The sequence below is a fragment of the Abrus precatorius genome, unplaced genomic scaffold, assembly GCF_003935025.1.
Source record: "Abrus precatorius isolate BTA unplaced genomic scaffold, Abrus_2018 Scaffold3, whole genome shotgun sequence".
Lineage (NCBI taxonomy): Eukaryota > Viridiplantae > Streptophyta > Magnoliopsida > Fabales > Fabaceae > Abrus > Abrus precatorius.
The window spans coordinates 10,208,078-10,219,259 of NW_020874373.1; the positions used below are offsets into that span (position 1 = coordinate 10,208,078).

The following is an 11,182-nucleotide window of genomic DNA, read 5'->3' on the forward strand; positions in this document are numbered from 1 at the left end:
AAAATTTAAAATCTTAATTTTGTATAGATTTAAAATTTAAAATTTTATCTATTCTTTATTTATTTTTTAAAATTTTAAATTCATAATCTTAAATCTTAACTCCACATAATTTTTTAAAAAAAAATTATTTAGACAAAACCTGAATAAAATCAGGATATTCACATATATATTTATTTGAAATTAAATATTTGGTGTCAATCACAAAATAACCTAACATTATAGGATCACTTTCATGTCTCTCATCTCTTTTTTTTTTTTTATATCATATTATTTATCATATCTATATATCGTTTTTCTCTTATTTATTATTATATCTTATTAATTATAGACACTCCTTAAAATATTTAGGCAGCATTTTGCTTTTGATAAAAATACAAAATACAAAAATTACAAGATTTCTTGATAAATAAAGGAATATATTGTGTATTTTATGGAATTTTGTAAATGCATGTAACATAAATATACTTACATGTATTTAATAAATATACTTACATGTAATAAATTTAAAGCAATCAAGGCATCTAATTTGGACATAGGTAATATCAAAGAATAATTAGTTTAAATTTAAAATAAATACACTTATAAGGAAATTAATATTTGAATTTAAATCCTAAATATAAAGAATTATTAAAATAAAATAATTTAAATTTAACAATTAAATTAAATTAAATAATTTATTAAAAGTCTCAATCTCATCCATTATGGGTAAAGCCACTATAAAAAAGAGAGAAGAGGTGTAATCTAACAATTGTATTAGTTAAGGTATTGAAATTCACTAACCAGATTACTATTTAGACTTAGGATTAAAATTTATAATATAGTAATAAACTACGGAGACTGAGCTAAAACCTGAAAACAATAAGTAATACATTACAAGAAATTGTGCCATATAGTCATGAAATTTAAAAATTAATCTTCATATTACATTTAATAAGATTACAATATATTTAAATTAATTTGTTTACTCTAAAATAGTTTTGATCAAATATCTTTTTCTACGTATTTATTTAAACTATTAATTTCATATACATAACATGTTTATTCATTGAATCTAACTTTTGTAATTTTCCATGTAAAATATAAGTAACTTGGTGCATCATCTAAGTATTAACTAGTTAATAAGTATTGTTTTGCAGTATACAAGTACTTAAAAATACAAAATAGTGTAAATAACATATATTTAAAAAATTATTATGGAAATTTCTCACTCAATTGATAGGAAATTATCTAGCTAACAACAAAAATATAAATTTAAAATAAAGGTTTCAAATATATAAAACTTTAATTAACTTTTTTTGTAAATAGTTGTTTTAATGGTAATTGACAAATATTTTATGATAGTTAATGTAAAATTACCAAAGTTTAGTATTAAATAAAAACTAAAGAATTTTTCAAAAGATAACTAGTTAAAGTGAAGCTTTTATTTCTTTACTACTAAATCATAGACAAACGACATGTATACTAGAACTTAATAAAATGTAAGGATGAAAGTAAGCTATGTTAAGTTAAACTTTATATAAGTAGGTATAATAATTTTGAAATTTAAGTTTAATTTATTATGTATTATAGATTTTTTATTTAAGAGAATGACTTGACTTATTAATCTTTTTAATGATATATTTTATATTAAAATACTTAATAAATTATTAAATTGTTTTATAAATAGGTTATTAAACTATTTAAATTTACTTACATTTAAAAAGGTTTATTTGTTTAAAAATATATTTTATTTATTATAATAGTATAAATGTAAAAAGTAATTTATATATTATTATAAAATTAGTAAATTTTAAATAGGTCAATTTATTAGGTTTAATAGACTTTTTTCTTAAGATCAATACCTATTTAATTAATTAAATTTTTTAAAAATTTTAAATTTAATTTATTACTTAAATAAGTTGAGTTAAACTAAATTTTAAATAAGTTAGATTTTAGATTCTTGTTGAACCCTAGTAGGAGATTATAACTAACAATGTTTTCCTTTTAAATATTTAACACGATTGAATGTGTAAAGATTTAAATTTTAAATTTCTTGTTAAATTAAAATAACTTCACACTAGTTAACATATTATTTTACTTAATTTAATACATAAGCTTATAAAATAAGTTACCAAAAAAATATAAATATATAAAAAATTATATTTAAAACACATTTAAAAAAATTAGATTGGTTCTTATATTTTTATTTTCAATTTTTTAACAAAATGATGCCATGTGATATTTTATTTAAAAATTTAGCACATGCATTTTAATGAGAATGTTAACTAATAGAAAATATAATCATTTTTTATTATTGAAAACTACCATCAATTAGATGACACGAGGTATGTGACTATTTTGAATTGAGTTAAGTAAAATTAATACCATTACCAACCTTTACTTAGAATAGCCTCTGCCATTGGTATTTGGAAACATATCTACGTATTATTGCCTGTTTAAAATTTTAATGACAAATAATTATATATATATATATATATATATATATATATATATAAGTTTTAAACTTTTTCTTATTATTGAGGTGTGCTTCTTTCCTTTTTTGGCAACATTTTCACGGTGTTCTTGGATTATTTTATGTCAATCTTTGAAGTTCATTAAATTCAAGTCATTTACGTTGGGTCAAGGATTCATAAAAGAAAATTTACAGAAGTTACAAAACAATCTATAAATATTCTATTATGCTTGATATTAATAGACTGATTTGGATGCTGATCAATTTTTTTAAGTGATTTATTTTATCTAGTTTGGTATAGAGGTTCATGAAATAAGACTGGCATATTTGAAAAAACAAAACTCAAATATATAGAAATGGACTTCTTTTATACGTAACTTCAGTTTCTTGTATTTTTCATTATCAAGTTTTTAACTAAATGATGACGTGATATTTTTTTGAAGCTTTATAACTATTTAAAAGAAGTTATTTAAAGTTAAAAAAAAAAAGTCTAAAACTACCTAAAACTACTTCTGAATAATTGGAGTCGAGCAAACTCGAGGTTATCCACACTATCACGAGTAACAATTAATTTAAAATAGCCTCCGCCAACTACTTACTTGGTATTAGTAAATATATCTGTATACTTTATTTATTTAAAACTCCAATAACAAAAATATATATTAAAAAATAATATAAGCTATTTGTCTTATTATTGCAGTGTACGTGGATAACCTGTGTGCCCCAGATTTATTTATTTTTATGAGTTCATTAAAGTCAAGTCATTTACATTGGGTCAAGAGGTTTATAAAAGAAAATTTGCAATCTGACCGCCATAATTACTTAGAATGGTAATTAATTTTATATAATAATTTCAACTACATGTCACGTAATTTACCTAATACACCATATATTCTATTTCCAGGCCATGTATATTAAAATGCAACTTGAAAACAAGTACGAAGCAAATAGCCGCCAAAATGGAATGCAATACACTTACTATGTTATAAACCGGTGTTGTCAGTTAGAATGCGATAAAGCCACGGACACGGAGATGGTTATCAGTTTTGACATTAGTTCATATTTATTTTTACTTAAAAATTATTTTAATTTTCGGAAAATAAAAAATTAATTTGGTGTGAATAAGTTCTTTCAATTTTTATTTATTATTACATTATTTTATTTTTAAAATTATAGTAACTAGTAATTTAATAATTGAAATGAATCTGTTGAAAATTAAAAAATAAAGAAAAATAATAATTTAAAAATATAAATATAAAAATGATAAATTATTAATAAAGAAGATGAAAGAGAATATATATTCATACAACATCACGATATTATGAATATAAAAATAATATAAATTTATTTTAAATAGTTTAATTCAATTCAATTTAAAAAAACTGAAAATCGAATCAAAAAATAATATAAACTTATTTTATCTTATTTTTCAAATCAATTTAGCAGTTTAAAAACAATTTGCTAAAAACTTATACGTTAGATTCTGTAATCTTTTCCAGTTATCTATGTGCAAGAATCTATCATCCCAAGCATGCAAGTAAGTTAAAATGCTCTCCATGAATTGTCATGCACAATCCTTTCATACATTCATTCTCATTGATAATGCATCAATTCAATGAGAATTGAGAAGCGACCATCATTCCTCATCCAAATTCTGTGCGAAATCTTTCATAACTATAGGGAGGAAAAAAGAATAATGTCAAAATGAATACATTAGAATTCTTGTATACAAAACTACAAATTAAACTATTTGCTTTATTGTCTACGCGGTTGATACCCTCGTTAACTTAAAATGCCACAATGTTGTGGCGAAGAGATAAAAACTGCCTTTCTGCTTTGTTACACACAATGAAGACAACAGCATCTTATATTAGCTTTTTTTCCCTACTTATTTTTCATCACTTGAAAATATAAGACCCGAGGTCCTATCCATGCTTGCATATACACCTGTACAAAAGAAAATCAAGTAATTTGATCTGTTTCTGACTTTTTCATGTTTACACATTTGCATTTTGCTCGTTTTTCACCCAGAGTCTGCAGAAAGTTATTGAAAAAGTTAGTGCATGCACGGAAGAGTCATTAATTAATTGCTAGGCTATGCTTATGAGCATTTGGATTATCTAATTCATCTTCTCCTTTTTTTAATACCTTGAATTGTTTCTGAAGATCTTTTATGTACTCTACAGCCAAGTCCAACATGTCTGCTGTGCTGGTTTGCTGCCAATAAGTTGAGAATGTTAGCATTCCAGATACACAATACACTATTATACCACTGGCAAATCAACTTGTGTGATGAATCTGACCTTCTCCATGTTTGGAACAAGCTCTTGCAATTTTCTTATTCGTTCACTGATTCTAGTTCTTCTCACCTGAAAACATTTACTTCTCAGAATAATCTAATACAAATTACAAATCAGTTCATGAGTTCATATAATTACTTCTATTTCTCATAGTTTTTGGCAAAAGAAAGGACCTAGTATTATAGTATTCCACTTTCATTATTGCAACTTCACTATACCAAATATTTGTTAAAGAACTACATGTCTATCCTTACCCTTTCGGCAATGCTTCGAGGATGAGTAGCAAAGCCTCTCTTTGCTCTGATTTTACAAGGAACAGAATCTGGGAACTGAAGCATTTTTTCCATAGAAAAGATCTCTGATGATGCGCTTGGCAAACTCAAGTGATGCGATAGCGTATGCACTTGATTTCCTAGCTCTCCATTCTGAGTATAACAGGTTATATTTATATTAAGAACCATAAATTAAACTTGAACTACACAAGAAAATGAAACATGCTATATACCTGTACATCAGAAAGTAACTCATCATTACTATTTCGCTGTCTTTTCGAGCCAACGAATTTATCTGAGAGGTGTGATGTCTCATTCCAAGAAGTATAAGGGAATCCTGTGCCATAATATCGAGCATCACCATTGCTACACCCCGGTCTCCCTTCATCAGTGTTAGTTGCTCCAATTCCCTCATTCCCCATTTTGGATGTCTGTGATAACATTGAAGAGAAGCTAATTTGATTCTTCATTCTGTTCATTGATAGACTAAGTTCATCATCACTCTCATTCACCCCACCATAGCTTCCAACACCTTTCATAGTATCATATCCTACAATTTACAAAAATATACATATCTTCTCAGTAACCACTATAAATGAAGAAATTCTTCTTTATATGAAACAACCCAAAGTTTATATATCCTGAAATTGAAGCTACTACTTAAATAAATGTACGAAAAACATAAGTTTAGAGCTGAATACCACAAATACCAAACATGGGTAAATTTCACCCCATGAAGTGTTCAAAAGGTTTCAATTTTCATCTACCTCCCTTGTATACTAAATTCGGGTCATCAAATTCTAATCAATCATAAATCGGATAAAAACATTATAAATATCCACTCTTCCAAAATGTTAAGATGCCAAATTAAGAGTCATAAACAACTTCACACCTAACCTCTTTCAGCATAGCATCTTTGTCTAATCTCAAAACCAGATCAAGCAATTACAATTGAATTCAGTCTAGCAACTACCATCTAAAAATTTAACTTCACTCAGCACAAAACATATTCCACATGGTACCAAAAAAAACACGAACATCCAAAAAACTTTAAAATTGCTTAAAAAGTGGTCAAAAGAAATTATTGAACGAAAACAGCATAAAAAGTAGCAAAACAGAACAAGTACAGTACCATTCTGAAAGGCGATGTTGTTAAAAAAATGACCGGCAGGAAAACTACTCTGCCTGAGAAGATGAGAATTGAAGGTTTTGACTTGCTCCGTTCCCATAGAACCCATCATCATCGACGAACTAACACTAGAGTTATGCCTCAGAGGTAAAACAGAAGAAGTACTGTATGTATAACACTGCTGAGAATTCATGCGACTCAAAGGTGATGATATAGATGACTCGTTGTGTGCTTTATTATCATTAGAAGGCTTATTATTATCCACGAATTCTCGTAAGCTAAGCGACGCTGTATTGTTGCCGTCACCGGAATTGAAAAATCTCAAACCCGGTTCAGAACCTTCCCATGAGGTTCCATTATTGGGAGCAACACCTTCCCCTTGTTTGAAATTCGCGAGTACTGGAGCAGGGGCAGAGCGAAAGCGAAGTAACCCAGAACTGGGTTGTTGATAACCGGAATTTGAATCCATTGTTGTGATTCACTCTGTTTCTTGAAAGATAAGTGGTATCAGAAGCTAGAGAATCATTATGGAGAGATAAAAAAAGGAAGAAGAAAAAAGGAATGAAAAAGAGAAGAAAAGAAAAACTTGGTTGCACAAAATTCAAAGAGAGATATAAAGGGAAGGGTTGAAGGGTCGGTGTTGTGCAGAAGCAGAACAGATAAACACAGAAGCAGTGAAAAGGACAAGCAGATATTTGAGCGTGGAGATAGTAAAAAAAAAAAAAAGATGAGTTAGTGCAGCTTCAGATTGATTAGTTAGCTTTTTGAAAGAAGAGGAAGAGCAAGGAGATCTTGTGAATGAAAAAGAGAGAGAAGGTGGAAGAGGAAAGAGAGAGAGAAAGAAAGAAAGAAATATTACTATTTGTCTTTGCAGTATCTTCAACCAATAAGAGAGTACAGGAACACATCAACGGGCATCACAGGACCAGATACTATTTGTCTGTTCTTAGATTACTTGATAATTCCAAACACACAAAATATTACTTTTTTTCTCTCTAGTATAAAATTATTCCGTATTACAATTCTCATTTTTATAACATCCATTATATTTTTAGGGTAGTTACTTAAATTAGTGCGCTTTTTTAAAGTGCTTAATATTTTTTTAAAATAAATTGTGATTTCAATGATAGCAAATTATCAAAGCCTAGCTACTTGATTAATCTTTAATTTTTTTAGTCCATAGATACTCGATAGGACCACTGTATACTGTGTTAACATAAAATTAATTTACGCTAGTTCGTGTTTGGTGGTCATTAATCTTTACTTTTATTATAAATAAAACATTTTAAGTATATTTTTTTCAATGTTTTTAGTATTATTTATTAATTAAATTAAATTTTGTATTAATAAATTCAACTTTTTAAATATTATCTATAATAATTCTATTTAATTCAAACTGATTATCTTGTGCAAAAGGTATTTATAAAAAAAATTAATTTAACAAAATATTTATATTTACTATTATTATAAATTATTTTTTAAATTAATAAATAATACTAAATATTTTAAAAATTATACATAAATTTTGTTTATTTATAAATTAATTTAATAAATAAGAAGGAATAAGCGAACTAACAAATACTGGAGCGCTAATGGTTTATGGTTTACTTACGCCACACTTCTTCCAGTTTTACACCTTACACCTCATATATTAATTATCTATCAGAGGAGTATACTACATTCTTTATCATAATTTGATTTATTAATTAAATTTTATTAAAAATTATACATGAAATAAATAAAATTATTAAATTAAAAGTAAAATTAGTATAGTTTTTGATAAGTTTTAATAATATATATATTTTAAAAAATAAATTAAAGTGTGTATTGTTAATATTTTTTATGCATGATTTTTATTTCTTTGTACAAATTTTTTTATCCAAATTAAAAAATTAATGTGTAAAATTTTAAAAAACTAATTACAATATTTTAAATTTATTTTAATTAAATTTAAAATTTATTACAATATTAATCATTAATACATTAAAAATTTTCAAAAATAAAAAATATATAAAAATAAATATTCATAAATTTTTGTGAACTCTCTTAAATTAAAGATTAGCAAAAATTTTTAAAAATTCTATTATAAAAAGAAGAAGAAGAAAAGACAAAGGAGCATTAATTAATTTTAAAATTTTAGACTTTTTTTACAGTGTATCACAAAAGATGCACAATAAAAATCTATATTTATTAAATTTTTTATTATAAATTTTACAATATCATTAAATTTAATATATTAATAATATTAAATCTTATAATTTGTAAAACTTGTAACATTAAATATACATTAAAAACTTATTTAACTAAAAATTAAATATCTTAAATATTTAAATTAATTATCTCACGTTAAAATCTCATTGATACAACATATTATTCATTTTTATAAAACTAATAAAAATTTATAAAATATAATAAATGTATTTTATTTCATTTTAATTATGTATATTCTTTATTTTAAAATTTTATACATATAAAAACTTTATCATATTTATTAAATATAAAAAATTAAAATAAAATACTTACTTTAAATAATTAAACCTATCTATTGTTAATGCACATTAAGCAATTAAAATCTTCCGGCATAACATCATATAGTATTTGGTTGAAATAGTTGTCTAATGTCATAATTAATTCCAGCCAATTACATTTTTAAACTTGACAACTATATGTATTTTTAAATAATTATATTTTTTATATTTTAATTTATTTTAAATAATTTGACATGCAAATTTTTAAGATAACTATCTTAACTATTAAATAAAATAATATAAATAAATTGAAAATATAATTTTGATAAGCTTATAGAATTGAGGGAATTCTTACTTTAAAAAGTAATAAAAATAAATAAAACAATGGATGATGTGATAATTGTTTGATTCGTTTGCGTTTTATATTTTTTTAACAATAAAAATTACATTATACCAGTTTTAAATTTTGTGGAATACTCCCATAAAATATTTTGATCTTTAAATAAATTAAAAAAAATTATCAACAAAGGTTTAAGGTTTTATTACAAATAAAAAAAAAACTTAATTAAATGTGTGATGATTAATAACAAAAGTTATACAGATTAAAATTAATTCTTATAAAATATTTTATTATGATAATAAATTTTTTCAGTTCATTTAGTTTATGTGATTTAACTAAAAGTTAATACTTAATATTATTTAAATAAATTATGTCAATTAAATAGACTAAAAATAGTAATTTATAAAAAATAAAAATTCTACATTAACAAAATATTTTGTAGAATTTAAGTTAAAATTTTAAACAATAGATTATACTAATAAGTCATATTAACATTGTTACCTTGAATTTGAGAGTGACAGAATGTGTTAAGGTTTCTAAAATTATAAAGGATGAAAAATTGTTTTCAATAAGATTATAAGGATAAAATTAAAAATAATATGTTTACTTATACTTTTTTAAAAGATTAATGTTTTAAGAATATATTAAAAGCTAGGAAGATAAACTTATTTATCAAATATTTATTTTTATATTAAATATTTCTTTTAGTTTCATTAAATAAACCAATTTATTTATTTTGCTCAACGTTTCTGAAAATTTTATACATAAATGATAAAAATATATTTATTAAAACACTCTTGAATTTCTTTAGAATAAAATATTGTGGTAAAAGAAAAGCAGCAAAAGCGGTTGTGGAAATGGTAAAACGGTGAATACGTGGAACATTGAAGGCATATATAGTGTGACGTTTTATATTTGGAAAGACGGCGCCTGTGAATGTAATCTTGAAAGAAAAGTGAAATGACGGGGCAATGCTGTCACGGTCTTATGGAACACAATTCGGTGCGCACCCGTCACTGAATTTCACTACCCACTCACTAACAGCTCCAATTCCTTATCTCTGTCACCATGAGAATTACACTAATATGACCCCGACGAAAGTTGTTGGCTTAAGAAAATAGACGAGTTTTTCTTTATTAATAATGAGATGAAAATTACTTTTTAATGTGTCGTTTTGACCAACATATATGAAATTATAAAATTATATTAATTTAGTTCTAAATAAAATAATTTTATTTGAATTCTTGATCCAGTTGTGGCTACCTTATAAAGGTAATACAACCAATATGTGTGTGCGGCATAACAATTATCGGTGGTTTTTATAATCAACAAACTTTGCCATGGTTTTCCGGTAGTTTTGTTTGGATATATGATTGGGATCTTAAATTAAATTACGATGTGAACATATTTAAATTAAAGATAAAAAATGAATATTAAGAACATGAAAAATAAACATACTCTAAAGTTTTGACGTAGCAAGCAAAACATTGAAGAAATAAATGAAAAAATTGTCCTAAAATTTAAATTTATGCTTAAGTTATAAGTGGTGAAAGAAGGAATAATCACAGTTCCGACCAACTGGATCAATTCAACCGACTCGGTCCGAATTATTAAAAAAGTTGATTTTATTCGGTTTTAAAAATAGGAGGTCAATCTATTTCGAGTTGGGTACCCACTTTCGAGTTTAGAACCTGACTCATCCAAATTATTATATTAAAAATAAAATATTAATGATAAACAGTTCAAATTAATAACCCAACCCTAAAACATTTCTGAACTGCACACTAGCGTCTCGATCCCCCTCAGTCCTTTCTCGTGTCTCGTATTCTCTGTCTTTTATCTATGCTATTTATAAATTAATATATTAAGATTAATAAAAAATAATTATAATTATAATTTTATGTATTTTAAAATATTTATAATATTAAATAATCAAATTTATGTGTTACATATTAAATGAATACAATTATTTATAAATAAAAAATATTTTAATTAACACAATTTATAATAAAGTATATTTTTTTAAATTAATACATGTAAAAAGAGTTTTATTTCTTAGTATTCAAATAAAAAATAATACTCATTTAAAAAACATGAAATAGTACTTATTTTTTTAAATATATTAATTACACATTATTATGATAAATGATTTTATTCGTTATAAACAATTATTTAGTTACTATAAAAAAATTATTTGTTTATATCAAGAGCTTTATTTAAC

General features: G+C 24.4%; 1 protein-coding gene across 1 annotated transcript; it reads right to left on the minus strand.

Moving 5' to 3' along the window:
- Nucleotides 1–2,755: 2,755 nt before the first annotated feature.
- Nucleotides 2,756–6,903, minus strand: LOC113863317 (transcription factor bHLH130-like). The gene is made up of 6 exons (XM_027496859.1): nt 6,157–6,903; nt 5,258–5,574; nt 5,007–5,177; nt 4,756–4,821; nt 4,601–4,669; nt 2,756–4,486 (listed from the first exon to the last, which is right to left on the minus strand). The coding sequence occupies exons 1-6, from the start codon at nt 6,620–6,622 to the stop codon at nt 4,415–4,417; spliced, it is 1,161 nt and encodes a 386-aa protein (XP_027352660.1). The 5' UTR covers nt 6,623–6,903; the 3' UTR covers nt 2,756–4,414.
- Nucleotides 6,904–11,182: the final 4,279 nt, after the last annotated feature.